At 46.9% G+C, this 18,901-nt stretch overlaps 1 protein-coding gene across 1 annotated transcript in view; it reads left to right on the top strand.

Moving 5' to 3' along the window:
- The window catches only part of ARFGEF1 (ARF guanine nucleotide exchange factor 1), a 1,029,389-nt gene that overhangs the window by 337,057 nt on the left and 673,431 nt on the right, over window positions 1–18,901 (top strand). The window contains exon 3 of the mRNA XM_086918014.1: window positions 4,573–4,729. Within this exon, the coding sequence (XP_086774140.1) occupies window positions 4,573–4,729 (157 nt within the window). The remainder of the gene's footprint in view (window positions 1–4,572; window positions 4,730–18,901) is intronic.

Below are 18,901 nucleotides of genomic sequence, written 5' to 3'. Positions count from 1 at the left end.
GAATACATTTGGTATCAGAAATTCATAAGTACAATAGCAGCAACAGTTTGTAATCATTTCCAAGTGCTCCATCAATAATTTCTAAGTTATTTTGGGTCCTTGCAGCACTGATTTCATTATAGGGACAAGCCCATTTTTTTACGTAAAAAACGTATTGTCAATAAAGACCTGCTAACACCAAACAATTTCACCTGCCTAGTATCAGTCATAAGAATCCTTTCTGCGTCCTTGTAAGAGCGCACACCCAAAACTCGACATACTGGTATAAATCCACTTTTTCCTAGCTACCTCATAAAAAGGACAAAAGAACAGGACATGCGCAACGTCTTCTTTTGTGTTACTCAGACATAAAGTGCATACATCACATGTCTTTTCCTTACAAATGCTTGTCCACCTAGCAACAGTCTGATTTATTTTCAAGTTACCATATCTTAACTTCATAAATAGAGTTTTTGCCAAAGGTGGTTGAATAATCAATCAATCAGAGAATTGTAAGCGAGCCTCACACCCGTTAGGGTCTCAAGGCGCTGAGGAGAGGGGGTCCGCAGATCTGTTTAGCCGAAGAACCAGGTCTTGAGGGTCTTCCTGAAGGTGTTCGGGGGGGGGGGGGGGGTCTGATGTTTGCCGGTAGCTCGTTCTAGGTCTTGGCTGCAATGTGAGAGAAGGATCTTCCGCATGCTCTGGCTCTGTGGATGTGCTGGGTTTCGGCGAGTGCGAGGTTCGAAGATCAGATCAGGTTTCTTTTGGGTACGTGGAAGTTGATTCTGTTGTTGACGTATTTGGGTCCGTTGTTGTGTAGGCATTTGTAGGCATGATCAGTATTTTGAAAGCGACTCTTTTCTCCACCGGGAGCCAGTGGAGACTTCTTAGGTGTTGGCTGATGTGTTTGTGTCGGGGGATACCGAGGACGAGTCTGTCGGGAGTGGTCTATATTGTCTGGAATTTGCGAAGTAGGGACTTGTTGATGCTGGCATAGAATTCATTTCCATAGTCCAGTCTGCTGGTGATGAGTGCGTGGGTGACTGTCTTCCTTGACTCAGGGGGGATCCACTTGAAGGTCTTGTGGAGGATGCAGAGGGTGTTGAAGCAGCTGGATGTGAAGGCGTTGACCTGTCGGTTCATGGTGAGTGATGAGTGGAGTATGATGCTGAGTTTCTTGGCGTGGTCAGAGGGGGTAGGTGGGCTTCCGAGGGAGGTCGGCCACCAGGTGCTGTCCCATGCAGAAGTGGTGGTACAGACGACAAGGACTTCTGTCTTCTCGGCGTTGAGCTTCAGGCAGATGTTGGTCATCCAGACTGCGACCTCTTGCTTTCCTTTCAGTGGTGGGGTCTTTGGTGAGTGAGAGGATGAGCTGGGTGTCATCGGCGTAAGATACGATGTTGACTCCTTGTTGTCGGATGATGGCTGCGAGGGGGGCCACGTAGATGTTGAAGAGGGTGGGACTCCGTGATGAACCCTGTGGGACTCCTCAGGTGATTTTCGTGGGTCGGAGAGGAAGGGTGGGAGTCTGGATTTTTGGCTTCTTCCGGTGAAGAATGATCGGATCCAGTCCAGGGCTGTTCCTTGTATGCCTGCATCGTGTAGTCTGGCGACTAGTTTGCGGTGAGAGATTATGTCGAAGGCCACTAATGGGTCGAGTAGGATGAGGGCTGCGGAGTAACTTTGGTCCAGGAGCGTGCGGATGTCGTCTGTGGCGGCGAGTAGGGCGGTCTCTGTGCTATGGTTGCTTCGGAGTCCGGATTGGGATGGGTTGAGGACGGCGTTCTCTTCAATGAATCGTGTCAGTTAATTGTTTTCTCTACAACTTTGGCTGCGAAGGGGAGGAACGAGATGGGTCGATAGTTCTTGTGGTCGGTGGAGTCAGCCACTAATACAAAGCTCATGTCTATTATGTGTGCAAGACATAACTGCTTGTAAACTACTCTCTGTAGTGTCACGCACAAGCACACTGATATTACAGAAATGTCACACATAAGCAGTCTGAAAACATGTCTGCTATGAGGGAGAATCTTATTTGGATGACGTGTGGCAGTGACCTAAGAAGGTAAAAAACTGTGTAGAATGTGTGGGTGCATCTGCCAAGGAGAAGGGTAATGAGAGAGGAGGCAATGTACTGACAGTGAACCTGGTAACCCAAATAGAGGGATGCTGTGCAAAACCACAGAGTCGGGAAATGGTGTATAAGAAGTAATGTGTTTCTCTGGTCAACTTCAAGCAACTAAAATGTTTTAGTGGCTATGGCCCTATGGGAACTACAAAGAAGTGTGGGATTATGGACAGCTATTACAAGAATTATGATTGGATGAGCACATAAGTGGGGCATCAGTTAGCTGAGTAAACGAGCCTGATTGCAAATAAAGATGCAAGGGAAGGATCACATCACATCACAATGTGTGCATATTTTACAAATATATAAAATGTTTTGGGATTCAAGGTGACTATACATTCAATTAAGAGTTATAGCAAGCATTAAGCATACAGCTGCAAATCAGAAGTTTAGATGTTCATTGGGGGGATTATGAAGGAAACCTCTATACGAGATATGATCAAAACTCAAAAATTGGTTAAATAAAATTAAGGAAATCTCAAAGAATTGAACGGATTCTTTGAAGCATGAACAAAAACTAATGAGAAATACCCAACAGAAAAAGTCTGTGTGTCAGCAAACTAGCAGATGTATTGTGCTGACCATATAGGAAGAATCTTAAGCTTAAAGTAAAACCCAATAATGATCTTCAGGGTGTGACTTGTGAACCAGAAGGCTGGAGTAAGTTTATTTCCCGAGGTTATCAAGGGTCCACGTTATTGCCTGAAAGGGTAGATTTGCAGGGTTTTCTAAGTCGTGGCTGTAAGTCAGATGCTTATGCATTGATGAATGTTATCATTAGTTTAAGGGAGCTTGTTTCGGGGAATTGAAAATAATAACTGCACAATGGATTATTGACCTTTGAAAGGCAAAGAGACTCCAGGCCAACGTTTAACTACTGATTGGCAATTGGAGACTGTAAAGATGTGTTGTTGTGAACTAGGTTTACTTTTCCAGATGTCAATGGGATAGTTGCATTGCATTTCTGGAAGTTTTAAAGAGTTAAGCAATAGTCCAAACCGATGGCAAATAGCATCTTGAGTCTGTTTACGACAAAATGTTTCAGACTTTACAAGACTTTACAATTTATGTGTTGTAAAAACTGTGATGGGGAATTCCAGGAGATAAAAGAAGATATTAACAATGCCTGAAGGTAGATATTTGTTGAAAGGATGGTGCATTCAACCACCATAAAGTTCAAATACTTAGCCATTGAAAATTAGTTCTTGATGGTATCTTCCGGAGCACGCCTTTGGGGTTAAGTATTTTCACAGGACTAAAAATTATTAAGGTTGCACTTACCTATCACCGAAGTGAATAATAGTGGATGAATTATAGTGGATGTTTTCTATATCGGGAGGTGTGGTAATAGAAGAGGCGGTTAGTGGAGATGTGCTTCAACAAGTTACCAGATGGGTGAGAGAACGGTGGTAGAGAACTAATGTGATTCCTGTCATAATTTTAAACTGGGTAATGAGATATGAGTTGGGTTTTGAAAATGGCTTCCCAGTGGTTCGTTGATTCTTCCCAAGATAGGCTGAGAGAGGTTCCCAGTGGATGCAGCTGACTAGGGCCATGTAGGAATAACTACAGTTAAGGCCAGTTTTGGTTAGATCTCGTTATTCGTAGCCTAATGTATATGGAATGTGCAGGCACTGTGTTGGGCCACTTTAATTACACCAGTAGTCATACTCAGCATGATTTTAGGACTCATCTCATAGTCTCTGCAGGACTGAAGGAACAAAGGAAAGGTGACAGGTAGAAGAGACATGAACAATATGATCCCATTACAGATATAGAAGAAGGACCAGGTTATTTTTTATTGTAAATGTGTTCTTGTGTTTTTAAGGAAAAGGAGGAGTGTGTGCGAATACGTACTTGAGTCTCAGTGCCGTTAATAGCCGTTTCACAATGTGTAGCATATGTTTCCAGCACAGAAGGATTGGGCTGGTATCTTGAGGTTCCTGCTTTGCAGGTTGATCCAGTCGGGTTACGCAAAGCAGCAGCGTGAAGAGTAATCATCCGTGTGACCAATTACTTAAAGATTGTAGCTCACCTTTGTCGTGGAGAAGAAGCATCTCTCAATATGGATGTCAAATTTCTCACAAGCAGTGGACTCCCATTCTATTAAGTTGTCCTTCCTCGAATTTCGTTCTGTGCCTTCACTCATTAGTTTTCTTAATTCTAAAATGTTTTGTATACGTATTCTTACTCACACCTCATTTAATAAGTATGTAATCATTTTCTTGTGTGTTTTTTTTTTTTTAATCTTTTCCAAGTGAAACTAAAGATCGCTCCCGCGGAGAAACGCGTACTGCTTGCTATTGCAAATCCGATTTAATTTTTTTATTTGAGCTGTTATGTCTCAAACACACATTTTAATTAGGCGTGTTAAAACATCGTGTAACTCAATTAAATGTGTTGCAAGCATTCTTATGCACGGGCTCTGACAGCTTTCCTGTCTGAATATTTTTTTCTTTTCGCAGTCCGCCCCATGGAGATACAAAGACGGGTTCCAGTACTCTTCCACCAGTAAAATCAAAGACGAGCTTCATCGAAGCAGACAAGTACTTCTTACCGTTTGAGCTGGCATGTCAGTCGAAGTGCCCCCGGATTGTTAATACATCGTTAGATTGTCTGCAGGTCTGTATGGCGTTCTCTGGCTCTTCGTCGTGAGTTTGTATGTCAAACTGTGTTTATTGCAAGCACTTTTAACAGAAATCATTTGGAGCTGGTCAAACAAAATGCACATATTTCATGTTTCAGTGACAGGACAGCAGTTTATTAATCAAATTTCCGATGAATTAAGGAAATGTTGATGGGTTCTGCCATGTACACTTATTGCAATTGTCTGATTCGGTTGCTCTATTAATTCACAGTGTCTTCAATGCTTGGTATCAAACCTTACCTTTAATGTAACGTAACATAACATATGTATTTGTAAAGAGCACATTTACTCGAAATTTTATCCTGACACCTAGATGACATAAGTTTATTGTTACCCAACTCAGTGCTACTTATTTAATCGACCTCAGAACAATGAAAGACCGAGTCAACCTGCCATGATTCGAACCTGCGACCATAAGACCAAACATAGAAACCAGTAGTGGATGCATTAGTCCACTCAGCCATCAGACCCCACATAAGAATAAACTCTGTTTTCTTTGGGCCAAAACGCTCTTACTCTATTGTCTGTTTTCCTCATTACTATCCTATTTCCTAATCACCAACCTTACTCTTTTTGGGCTAATCTCCCACTCTGGAGACCAGCACTTCTTTAAACCATGTCTACAATGTACCCTTTTTGAACAAGCCCAGCCTTTGTGGATTTTTAAGTCTCGCCTAGGCAGCGCACATGTGCTGCCCTAGGAGGGCCTTTAGCCATTGGTCTTCACTTTTCAAGCACTTGCACTTGTGCTTGTGGCGGCATCCACCTTGCGGGAACAAACAGCGGCACAGCCACGTTAATTACAAACCTATGGCCGCTGCTCGCTCCCGCGAGGTGAATGCCGCCACACTTGCGAGTGCTTGAAAAGTGAAGGCAGTGAAGACCTCTTGTTTACGTCGTGAATTACTTCCACCTGTCACTGCCTATCTTCTGTCGCTGCTTTTTAAGGTTTATTAAACCAGCGTGACAACTGCACTTGCTAAGCTGAGTAGTGAACAATGGCAGCTGTGCGCATTTCTTTTCTTCAGTGCTTGTTTGTTTCTAATATTCTGCCTCTTACTGCTCTCCCATGTGCCCCCTTCGAGATCCTCCTCTCCTTCTGCATTTTGCCAGCACCCTCCTACCCAATAGTCATCCACCACCACCACGTCCACCACCACGTCCTCCACACCACCACGTCAGCCTCCACCACCACGTCCACCACCACCACCACGTCCACCACCACGTCCACCACCACCTCCCACCACCATGTCCACCACCACCACATCCACCACCACGTCCACCACTACGTCCATTACCACAACTTCCATTACCACCACGTCACCACCACCATATCTACCACCACATCCACCACCACAACGTCCACCACCACGTCCACCACCACGTCTACCACACCACCTCCACGTCTACCACCACCTCGTCTACCACCACCACGTCCACCACATCCACCACCACCATGCCCACCACCACCAAGCCCACCACCACCACATCCACCACCACATCCACCACCACATCCACCACCACGTCCATCACCACCATGTCCACCACCACCACATCCACCACCTCCACATCCACCACCACCATGTCCACCACCAGCACGCCCACCACCACCACCATGTCCACCACCACGTCCACCACCACATCAGCCACCACCACCACCTCCACCACGTCCACCACCACTTTCACCTCCACCACCAAGTCCACCATCACCATGTCCACCCCACCACGTCCACCATCACGTCAGCCACATCCACCATAACGTCATCCACCACATCCACCACCACATTCACCACCTAGTCTACCACCACCACCACGTCCACCACCACCACGTCCAGCACCATCATGTGCACCACCACCACACCCACCACAACGTCCACCACCATCACATCCACAACCACCTCCACCATGTCCACCACTTCTACGTCCACCACCACGACCACGTCCACCACGACCACGTCCACCACCATGTTCACGTCCACCACCACCACGTCCACCACGACTACGTCCACCACCACCACGTCCACCACCACCACGTCCACCACCACTACATCCACCACTACATCCACCACCACACCACTTCCACCACCAGCCACCACCACATCCACCACCACGTCCACCACCACCACGTCCACCAACACGTCCACCACCACCAACACGTCCACCACCACCAACACGTCCACAATCACGTCCACCACCACGTCTACCACCATGTCTACCACATCCCCCACCACCACACCCACCACCAACACTCCGAACACCACCACCACATCCACCACCACTTCCACCACCACGTCCACCACCACCACGTACGCCACCACGTCCACAACCACCACCACGTCTACCACCATGTCCACCACCACCAACACGTCCCCCACCACCACCATGTCCACCACCACCACCACGTCCACCACCACCACCACGTCCACCACCATGTCCACCACCACCAACACGTCCACTATCACGTCCACCACCACGTCTACCACCATGTCTACCACATCCCCCACCACCACACCCACCACCAACACTCCGACCACCACGTCCACCACCACGTCCACCACCACCACATCTACCACCACTTCCACGTCCACCACCACCACGTCTGCCACTACGTCCACGTCCGCCACCACGTCCACAACCACCACCACGTCCACCACCATGTCCACCACCACCAACACGTCCCCCACCACGTCCACCACCACCACATCCACCACCACGTCCACCACCACCACATCCACCACCACTTTCACCACCACTACATCCACCACCACTTCCACCACCACCACCACGTGTACCACATCCACCACCACGTCCACCACCACCTCGTCCGCCACCACGTCCAACACGTTCACCACATCCATCACTATGTCCCCCGCCACCACGTCCACCACCACCTCGTCCGCCACCACATCCAGGTCGACCACATTCACCACATCCACCACTATGTCCACCGCCACCACGTCCACCACATCCACCACCACCACATCCACCACCACCACCACATCCACCACCACCACTACGTCCATCACCACCACGTCCACCACCTCCACCAATACCACCACCACCACCCATGACGGGTAAAGTGTCACTGAAGGGCAGGGGTAATAGGAGTGTCCACCCGGGCTGTACATGGGACATTTAAGGATGCATTTGGCGCGGGAATAGGGGCTTGAAGTATTACACCAGACCCAAGGCACATTTTGAAGAGGCACAATGTCACAGGGCCTCCTCTAAAAGCACTCGCAGCATCTCTACCTCACAGTGGCATACCTGCACGAGCCACTCATTCAAAGAAGCATTGGCATAGCCAATAGGTTTTGTCTTTGGGACCTTATAAGTGTTTAGCCATACAACAGTTGATGTTGTTGCACCAATGATATTGTGCTGGATAACTAAACACGTTTAAGCTCCCAAAGACGAGACCTATTGGCTATGCCATTGCTTGTTAGATATTGGGTTACACCTCACCATCAAACAACTATTTTCCTCTGTCCGTTTCCGTTTGGGACAGGATTTGGCCCCGTGTTCAGCCTATCTGTCTGCAGGGTTATTATCGCTTGTGTTTATTTTTAGAGTTGGATAGAGCAGAACCCACATGAATTTTGCAGGCCCTGCAGGGGTTTGTCTGAATGCCCTGGAAGGACTGTGCCCTTTGGTGCTTCCTTGTAGGTACTGAGGCCTGTAGCTTCTAATGTACGTCAAAATGCCCAACCCATGTCTTGATAAGGAATTAGCCTACACAGATGCACTCTTGCTTGTGCAACCCTGGCAGTGACAGTAGGTCCATTTTCACTTGCCCTTCACTTGCCCTTCACGTCATGCAAGGTTTAACTATCACTTTTTCTGGTGATCTACACATGACAGGGCTTGGGAAGCTGATCTCCAGTATGCTCTTGACTTGCCCACGCACCCTAGGCATGAAAGGATTGACACAAAGAGTGTCAAGAGTGCGAGAGAAGAGATTAGATTTTTGGCACCTGGCAAAGGTTTGGTTATTATTTAACTTATGTAGTTTTCTATTGTATGAACAATACCCAAGTGCTTTAGATTGTTTTCCAAAAGAAACAACATAAAACAGAGATATTAAATATGGGTGAATAAACAAGTGATAACAGGAGAATCTGGCGACAGAACAGAATAGGTATCCACAACAAATGGTACCAAGGAGGGACCAGTAGGTTAATCCAGTGCTAAGAAGGGAATGAGAATAAAAACTAGGATACATCCTTCTGTCTAAACATTTCCACCAAAAGAGATCCTATTGTACAAGGTATAATGCTTGGCCCTAACAAGTCCACACCATTTTTCATTTGTTTGTTAGACCCTCACGCAAATTATTTGTCTCATGCTTCATCATCTAGTCCCTTAAAACCAGGATGGGCTCGACTATATTCCAGGGAGCACTTTGGCCAATCTCCTGCCGAGGTCTTAAAATATAAATACCTCAGAACACTCATGTATCCCTTTATTTGTGGGGTTCCTACTATGATTAATAAATGAAGGAAGGGGGTGCCTACGGAGTTAATGATCCTACAATCTACATACAAGTAAATATGTTTCAGCCCTAAAGTATAAAGGCCGTAGGGTCCTGGACTTTTATTAGGACTGGATGAGCTATATGCCATGGAAAAATTTCATTTAGAGATGCTAGTTCACCTAATACTACTCTGTCATGACAATTACACAACATATAACGTAAATAGCATGCAAAGGACAGAGTTGCCTTTTCCCCATGACGCTCTCTTCCTGGGTCCTGTAAGAGTAAAAATAAAAAAACAATGGACTTGTTGGTTTTCAAGCTTAGTATACACTTCAGCGGTGCACTTCTTAATCACCCCAAACAGTTAGCAAAACAGCACTTTTAGGAAAAGGAACGAGACAACACAAACCTTCACAGACCTAACACACAATCAAATATAAACGTGTTTTCTTGTTACCTGTAATCACTAATCTGTGAAACATGAAGGATGCTGTATTGTGCACACATAATAAAAACGAGCAAATAACCTACCCTGGGTTGTCACAATAATATGCTATATGGGGGAGTGGGGGCCGCCCCTGTAGTCACACACTATACAGGTTATGTCAGGAAACACGTAGTGGAGGGAAGATGAGTAATAAACAGCGAGTACTCATACCTTCCATCGTTCCACTACTTTAGTATACCTAGACATGGGTCCTGTGCTCACTGTGCCATAGAACCCAAGCTACATCTCACTAATGAGACATAATCAGATCGAAACTGGTTTGGGGTTGCTAATGATCCCATCCTGAGAGCGCCTGGCTCAGCAATTATGGCTAGACTGTTCCTGTTCTATTCTATTATAGCAGGATAAAGACTGATTTGCATTAGGTGTGTCTGTCTTGAATGGCATGTTGGGTGAAAAAGATGGTGTAGAATGCAGCTCTCAGTGATCGGCAGTGGCTGAGATTAATTCATGGCAAACACAAGATGATGAATGGAGTGGTGAAAATTTTCCACCACTCACCCCCAGTCACAGATCTGGGTTTAATCCATTGTTCATTGGCTCACTATGCCACCCCAATTTAGATCCAGCCATATGCAGATCAGTCTTGAACCTGTTCCACATGGGAACAGTCCAGCCCCAACTGCCAGGCCAGAGGTCCTCCCTTGACCAGAAACTAGCCTTCTGGGACGAGATTCACCACTCATCAGCTAGATTAGTTTGAATCCAGTGGCAAAGTGAGCAAGGGACTCACGTCTAGGCATACCCCTGGCCACTTAGGGAGAACATAGCAAACATAAAAAGATGATGGACAAAGTGCTGAAACTTTTCAATCACTCATCCCCAGTCACAGATCTGGGTTTAATCCATTGTTTTTTTTGCTAAGTATGCCTCCCCAGTTTGGACCCCGCCTATGTCACCATATTCAAGCTAGCCTGGGGGATGAGAGGTGAAACACTGAAACCGGTCCCAGCATGTGTTTTTCTGGTCCAGGAAGGACCTGGCCTGGCAGTTGGGGCTGGACTTTTCCCATAGGGAGCAGGGTCAAGACTGATTTGCCGATGGCTGGGTAGGAACTGGAATGGTGTGGGGTGCAAAAAAAGATGGATTTACCAGACATCTGTGACTGGGGATGAATGTTTGATTGGTTCAGCATTCAGTCCATCATCGGTTCTTTTTGCATTTGTCGCCCTAAGTGGGAAGGGTATGCCCAGACATGGGCCCCTTGTGCGCTACGCCACCAGATTCAAGCTAACCTGGTTGATGAGGTTGAAACCCCGAAACCGTTCCCAGGATGCTTGTGTCTGGTCCAGGGAGGACCTGGCCTGGCAGTTCCGGCTGGATTGCTCCCATGGGGAGCAGGGTCAAGACTGATTTGCATATGGCTGGGTCTAAACTGAAATAGCATGACGTGCAAAATAAACGATGGAATTAACCCAGATCTATGGCTGGGCCTGAATGTTTGATTGGTTCAGCATTCCGTCCATCATCTGTTCGTTTTGCATTTGTCGCCCTAAGTGGGTATGTTATGCCTAGACGTGGGTCTCCACCAGATTCAAGCTAGCCTGGGGCATGAGGGTTGAAACCCCGAAGCTGGTCCCGGAATGCTTGTTTCTGGTCCAGAGAGGATCTGGCCTTGCAGTTCGGGCTGGACTGTTCTCATTGTGCCACTGGATTCAAGCTAGCCAGGCTGATGAGGGGTGAAACCCCCAAACCGGTCTCAGGATACTTGTTGCCGGCCTAGGAAGGACCTGGCTAGACTGTTCTCATGGTGAATGGGGTCAAGATGGATTTGCACATGGCTGGGTCTAAACTGGAATATCGTGGCATGCAAGAAAACGAGGGATTTAACCCAGATCTGTGACTAGGGGTGAATGTCTGATTGGTTCAGCATTCCGTCCATCATCTGTTCTTGTTTGGATTAATTAAAGCATTCCTTCTATCACCTTGTTGTTTTCACAAAGGTCGAGCCCAGCACTCTTTCCCACTTCGGTCTTAAGGGGTGTAGAGTCTGGTCTTTAGTGCAGAGTGTCATCAAAAGGCATGCTGTGCACTCACCCTCAATGTGTTCATATGGGTTTTCGTGCCGGGTATACCTTGGTGTGCAAGGCCAAAGGCTGTGCACAGCTGGTTTGGGTTAGATGAGGCTGGGTACAGGAGTGGTCAAGAGCCAGGCCATGAACACAGGCTACACTAAGCATGATGTATGCAGTAAACTCTTGTGGAGTGTGTAATTTCCAGACTTCTGTAAATTCCAGAATAGTGATTGAGCAAATTAAAAATCTAACATCTTCCCCATGAAGCCTAGGAAATTCCAGTATTGTCAAGTAATCTATTTTGTGATTGTCGTTTACTTCCACGACTTTTTCATATCTATTTGGGTGGAACATTTCAGTATATTTCTTAGATCAGAGACTGCAGATCCCTTTTCATCTGCCTTTTATTTTATTAACAGCTTTTTGCATCATTAATTGATATAAAATGCCCACTTTTCTTGTTCCATCCAGTCTTTGGATTGCATTATTCCGATGTAGTTTTTTTAATAGAAAATTAAATTTCCGAGTTAATTTGGCCCTTTTCTCACTAATCGGAGTAACTCTTTTAATGTTATTTACTTAGTTTCTAGCTGTTTTAGTTCGTTTTCCAGAGTCTTTGAAATAATTTTATATTTTAAATATTTCACGAGATCGAACAGAGAAACAGTAGAAGCATTTATATCTGTTTCCAAAGTCCCAATTATTCAAAATTTAGACTTTCCCAGTCAGCAGTTGGAGAAACTGCACAAGACAATCAAAGACATTAGCTAGTACTTTATATAATCATAAAATTGTATATATAGTCTGCACGACCAAAAACTTTAAATGAAAATCAAGATACTCCAGTAGATCGATTGCCCATTAGCACATGGGATGAATTACCTGTAGAGCATCTACACATTTACTAGTCATTTACTGGGAATCAAAAGAACTTGGCCTAAAACAATTATACAGCATCAGAGAGGGTTAACCCCTTGCATGCTGATGACGGCCGGGAGCCGCCATGGCACACAGTGCTCGTGTGCTGATGACGGCTCCCGGCCGTCATGACCGCACCCGCGATTGGAATGTGCCGCACAGGCGCAGAATCACGGCAGCATGCAAGGGGTTAAAGACCGGACTGAGGAGAAAATAAAGTGGTCCATGCCTTTTTCAGTTAAGCAGAGGGATGACTCAAAATAAAATCTTAGAAAACCGAAATAGTAGGAGTCGGGTAGAATTGGTAAATCATCCTCAAAATCCTTATTTAGACTCTTGGCTGAATATGATAGAGATGCTACTTTAAAAAATGCAACTAAAAGGCCCCTAGACCGCTACTTTTTGCCCTGGCCTTGGAGCCATTGGTGGCGTGGGTCCGCCAGGACCTTTCTATACGTGAAATGAGATGGAAGTTGGAGTGGGAAGATAAAATTTCACTTTACGCAGATGGAATTCTGCTCTACCTCACCAACCCGAGGGGGTCCCTGAGCTGCTTTTTGGACATGTTTGCAATTTTTGGGAGGTACTCAGGCTTCTCGGTAAATTGGTCTAAATCGGTGCTATATGCTCTAAGGGGTGGCCAGCCGGTCGTTCTGGACACTTGCCCGATACAAATCGTTCCCAACGATTTTAAATACCTTGGCATTGTGCTATACCCGAAACTAATAAACTGAGCCCCCACCTATCGAGATTTAAAGATGATGTGGCACACTGGAAGGCTCTCCCACTCTCCTTGTTTGGTAGAGCGGTACTTTTTAGGGCTCGGCCTACGTCACCACTGCGTAGCAGTGGGGCGGAGCTTCGAGCTGTATTGTTCTGGGGCTCTGAATCGTGTAGCAAAAATTCTTCAGTGCGCGAGATTGTTGGTAGTTATTTTTGGCAGCTGCATTGTAATTGGTGTTCGCGGTGCCGTCTTTCTAGTAGCCTTAACGCGATAGGCCATGTGTAATTCTCGTTTGCCAGTTCCTGCATTTTCTGTGCGGTTATGCGCACGGCAGTCCATTAATTTCAATTAGGAGCTGTCAGGGTGCCTCTGTAATGCAATCCAGATGGTCTGAGCGCGTTCACCATGCTGCATTGCGTTTGTCGGGCGCGCGTTTGTCTGTATCATTGAATGTGTATTTGTTAGGTGCGCCTTCGTCTGCATCGTTTGTGCTGGGCTTTGAAGAGCTGGCTTGATGGTGCACGACAATGAGATACACAGTATTCATGACCGCAGAAAGTACAGGCAGTGAGTGAAGAGACATAGTGAGCTGAGGGTGCGTGTGCGTGACAAATCAGTGCGAAGATGAAAGCGAGTACTTCAGTGCTTCCTGCATGGAAGCTACCGGTATCTTTTAGTAAAATAACAAAGGCAACTCGACACATGTCCCCCATTCAAGGAACACGCCGTATTACATGCGTTTACCGATTTATGAAAGCACCAAAAGAAATAGACTTACGCGTGTTCCTTGAGTGGGGGACATGTCCATTCACAATGCGCAAGGGAGGTGAGCGACAAGAGGCTTATAACTGTAAATTGAGCAGTGCAAACCTTTCACTTCAGTTAGGGATGACTCAGACCTTCATTTTCCTGCGGTCGATAAAAAGAATTACTGTTAAAGTTGGTATTGGTAGCATTCGGTACAAAAGTTGAAGTTTGTATGAATCCTAGATGAAACATTTAATCGCTCACGGAATTGTGCTCTTAATTGCCCCGTCTTTACCCTTGCACCTCAGCAGGTATCGTGTTTCTTTAATAGGACAGTACTGGCACATCGCTACAAGACGTTTACTAGGAAAGTGCTGTTTCGTGGCAGCATCGCTTCTGTCCCTTTAATAGAACAGTACCAGCACTTTTCAGCAGGGCTCCTGTTCTTTTAACGGGGCAGTAGCACGTTTGCTTGCGGGCCACCTTTTATGTAGTTGGGACATCACTTGAACTTTTCAACGGAATTCCTTTGTTGTGGGGCAGTACCGGCACTTCTCAGCATGGTGCATTTCCTTTTAGTGGGACAGTACCAGCACTCTTTCTCAGCACAGTCAATTTGAAAAAACAAACAGGACAGGAGCGTTTTCCTGTAGGCTCCTGTTAAGGTAATGGTCCACAAGGGCTGTTGTATTTTTGCTTATTGCAGAGTAAAGGCGCTTCTCAACTGGACCGCACCCAGTACGTCCAGCGCCGTATCAGGTAGTGTATAATTGCGGTGGATTCTGTACTGCCGTTTCTAGGGGCTGTAACTCTGGATAAATTAGCAACCTTAATAGTCCTCTGTATTACAGTGTCGGAACGATAACAGGCTGAGCGCTCTGGCAGAGATTTCACCTAGTGATCTGGAAATCGTTAATGTCGCAGATCAATCGTGCTTCCTCCTGTTGTTTGTGTGTGCTGTTCAGTGCCGAGTGATGTTGAGTGCGTGTGCTGTGTGCTGTTGAGTGCAGAGTGTTGTGTGCTGTGGACTGCACAGTGCTGTTGACAGCAGAGTGTGGGTGAGTGCAGAGTGATGTTGAGTGCGTGTGCTGTGTTCTCTTGAGTGTAGAGTGATGTTGAGTGCATGTGCTGTGTGCTGTTGAGTGCAGAGTGCTGTGTGCTGATGTTGACTGCAGAGTGATGTCGAGTGCAGAGTGTTGGTGAGTGCAGAGGCGTTTGCAGAGTGCTCTTCAGTGTACTGTGGTGTGTGCATTTCATTGCAGAGTTCTGTGTACAGTTCAGTAAAGAGTGCTGCGCGCTGTTGAGTGCATTGTGCTGTGTGCTGTTGAGTGTAGATTGATATTGAGTGCAGAGTGATGTTGAGTGCTGAGTGATGTTGAGTGCAGTGTGCTGTTGAGTATGGTTTGCTGTTGAGTATAGTGTGCTGTACAGTACACAGTGCTGTTGGGTGCAGTGTGTTCTTTGCTGTTGAGTGTACAGTGCTGTGTGCTGTTGAGTGCAGAGTGGTGTAAAGTGTTGTGTGCTGTTAAGTGTAGTGTGCTGTTGAGTGCAGAGTGCTGTGTGTTGTTGTCATATACAATATATACACTTCCCTTAAAGCTACAACGGGCGAGGGCTTCATTTGTTAAAGAAAGTGGCAGGGCCCCAAAATGTCCTCCATATGCAGTGCAATTAATGATGGACGATCGCATTGCGAAGCACGCTTTAAAACACTATTGAACCATGCTTGGGAGTACTTTGTGCATGGAAGCAGGCATGCGCTTACTCTGGGAAAACAAGTTGCAGTCCCCGGAGCTGTCCTCCAGACACGGTGCAATTAATTATGGCTGGCCTGCATTTCAAAGTACGCTTTCATACAGTAGCTGGCATTTCCTACCCCTTTTCTCACTATTGCTGTTTTTTTCCTAAGGCCTTCTGCTACATTTACAGTGTTTCTCAATAATCTTTTCCACCTTCCACTAAAGTACATGATTAGTTTGTCTCATTGTTCACCTTATAGCCCATTACTTAGTATCCTACACTTGCCTTGAAGGTCACCACTGTGGACAGTGATAGGTATCAAGAGAAACTCGACCCTCCTTTAGCCTCACATGTACATTTGGTACATGTTGCTGAATTATTAAAGAAAAGCAAAGTCAAACATGGCAGATCTGTTGGTTCCCTACTTAACAGAACATGTAAAGCGCGATCAAGCGCCCAAAACATGACACGATCCATTTTTTAAATTGTTTATTTAACTTCTGAAACAAGGCTGGAGACAAACTGCAGATTATGCTATATCTATCCTGCAACAACAATACCCACCTCCTCCTCTACGCTGGCAGCAGCCACTCTCACACATTCCGTAATCTCCATTCACTTTTAATTTGAAACATTACATGTTGCGAATATGTTTCAGGTACGTTTACATTTCCTATTAAAGACATACTTTTAAGGTACTTATGTTTTACAGAATATGCTGCTGTTTTCTTTTTTTCCACTTCGTGGGAAAACTTAGTTTCCAATCTGTTTGCCCCCTCTCATTCAAGCATGAGGCCAGAGGGAAGGGTAGGAATGTAACACTACTGGGACAAGATGAGATAAGAAGTAATTAACACATAACCCTCGCATGTGCCTACTCAGTGGGTCAACCGTCTATACTTACTTGCCGGTCGGCATCTGCATACATCCTCCAACTCCTCCAACACTCCTAGCAAATAATGTCAGCCAACAATCTCAGTTCTTGGTGATGGTTATTGTTGGCCGCAGATTTATTAATATCAATAATGATTATTAATAACAATATTAATAACATATTAATAACATACTGGTTGTACAATCTTCATTTGCGAACTTTAACCATAAATCATGCACATCACATTACAGTTTATGACACCTTCCCCTGGTACAGGTGTCTGTCTCTCGTGCACCCAACAGTTCGTAAATGGCACTTGTGTACAACCAGTTCTTAATCAGTTTCTTGGTGTTCCGGTAGTTGGTTGGCCACACCCCTTTTTGGGTGTCATGGAGGGGAGCTTCTTTGCCTGGAGTTAGGTCCCCAGCTCGCTACCATTTGCGCCCTGCCGTCCGGCCGGGTCTGGGCCGCGAGTGCCGTCTCCGTCTTTTCCTCCCCTCCTTTGTGCGGCCACGTCACCCTGCCGTGCGGCATTGAAAAGTGAGTGGCCCTCCTCCTACACACCGCCCACCGGTGTGTTTGGTTAGCCAACGATTGTAGGATTTCCGCCAACGCCTTCCCCACTGTCCAGCACTGCGACTCTGCTGTTCCTCAGGTGTGGGTGGGTGGGCTTCAAACGATGTCGTTGTCGCGCCGCTCTCCCAGCTCCTTCGAAGACGTTGTGCTTCTGGTTGGGGAGCGGCGGTGTTTAAATCCCCTTGAGCCCCCTACGGGCTTCAGGTGAACCCCCTTTGATTGGGGGGTTCAAAGGTAGCAAGGTTGGCCATTGGTCGCCCCCCATGGGCGCCAAGGTCACAAGGTCACTTCCTGTCGGGGTGGCTGGTGCGCACCCCGTTTCCGCTGGTCCTGGCCGCTTCGGGGCGCCCAGGACCAGTTCCATCTCCCCCTGTTGGCACCGCGTGGGTTATGGCGCCGGCCCTTGAGCCTCCCCCACCCTGCGGGTGGGTGCGGCGGCCTCTGCAATAACCCTCGCATGTGCCTACTCAGTGGGTCAACCGTCTATACTTACTTGCCGGTCGGCATCTGCATACATCCTCCAACTCCTCCAACACTCCTAGCAAATAATGTCAGCCAACAATCTCAGTTCTTGGTGATGGTCATTGTTGGCCGCAGATTTATTAATATCAATAATGATTATTAATAACAATATTAATAACATATTAATAACATACTGGTTGTACAATCTTCATTTGCGAACTTTAACCATAAATCATGCACATCACATTACAGTTTATGACACCTTCCCCTGGTACAGGTGTCTGTCTCTCGTGCACCCAACAGTTCGTAAATGGCACTTGTGTACAACCAGTTCTTAATCAGTTTCTTGGTGTTCCGGTAGTTGGTTGGCCACACCCCTTTTTGGGTGTCATGGAGGGGAGCTTCTTTGCCTGGAGTTAGGTCCCCAGCTCGCTACCATTTGCGCCCTGCCGTCCGGCCGGGTCTGGGCCGCGAGTGCCGTCTCCGTCTTTTCCTCCCCTCCTTTGTGCGGCCACGTCACCCTGCCGTGCGGCATTGAAAAGTGAGTGGCCCTCCTCCTACACACCGCCCACCGGTGTGTTTGGTTAGCCAACAATTGTAGGATTTCCGCCACGCCGCAGGGAGGCTCACGTCTTTCTGCGGCTCCCCCCTCTGCCCCTTGGTTCGTGGCCACCTACCTTCCCCCTTCCTCTGCTCCCTTTTTTTTTTTTTTTTTTTTTTTTTTTTTTTTTTAACGACAACCCGCGAGCGTCATTGCGCCCCACAAGTTGCCCCAGAACACCTCCATTCCCTTGTCGGACAGATGCACCCCATCTTGTCCATATAGCTCTGGGCGGCCCGGGTGGATGAGGCCGTGCCGAATTGATTCCAGGCCGTTGGTTGAGCAAAACTTGTGCATGGCGATATTTAACTTGCGCCTCGCGTTATCCACCGCTTTGTTGGAGTCGGCACCCCTCCAGTGCCTCCTGCTGATCATCTCCGACCACACCACTGTCGTGGTCCCCAGCCATGCCGCCGCTTTGGCGATGTCCTTCTGGATGGCTTGGCCCACCGCCTTGCGGCCCAACCGCGTTAGGTCGTTCCCTCCTAGATGTATGATCAGTACG

Source organism: Lissotriton vulgaris, chromosome 4_1 (assembly GCF_964263255.1).
Source record: "Lissotriton vulgaris chromosome 4_1, aLisVul1.2, whole genome shotgun sequence".
In the NCBI taxonomy this organism is placed as follows: Eukaryota; Metazoa; Chordata; class Amphibia; order Caudata; family Salamandridae; genus Lissotriton; species Lissotriton vulgaris.
This window is presented reverse-complemented; position numbering and strand designations above follow the sequence as displayed.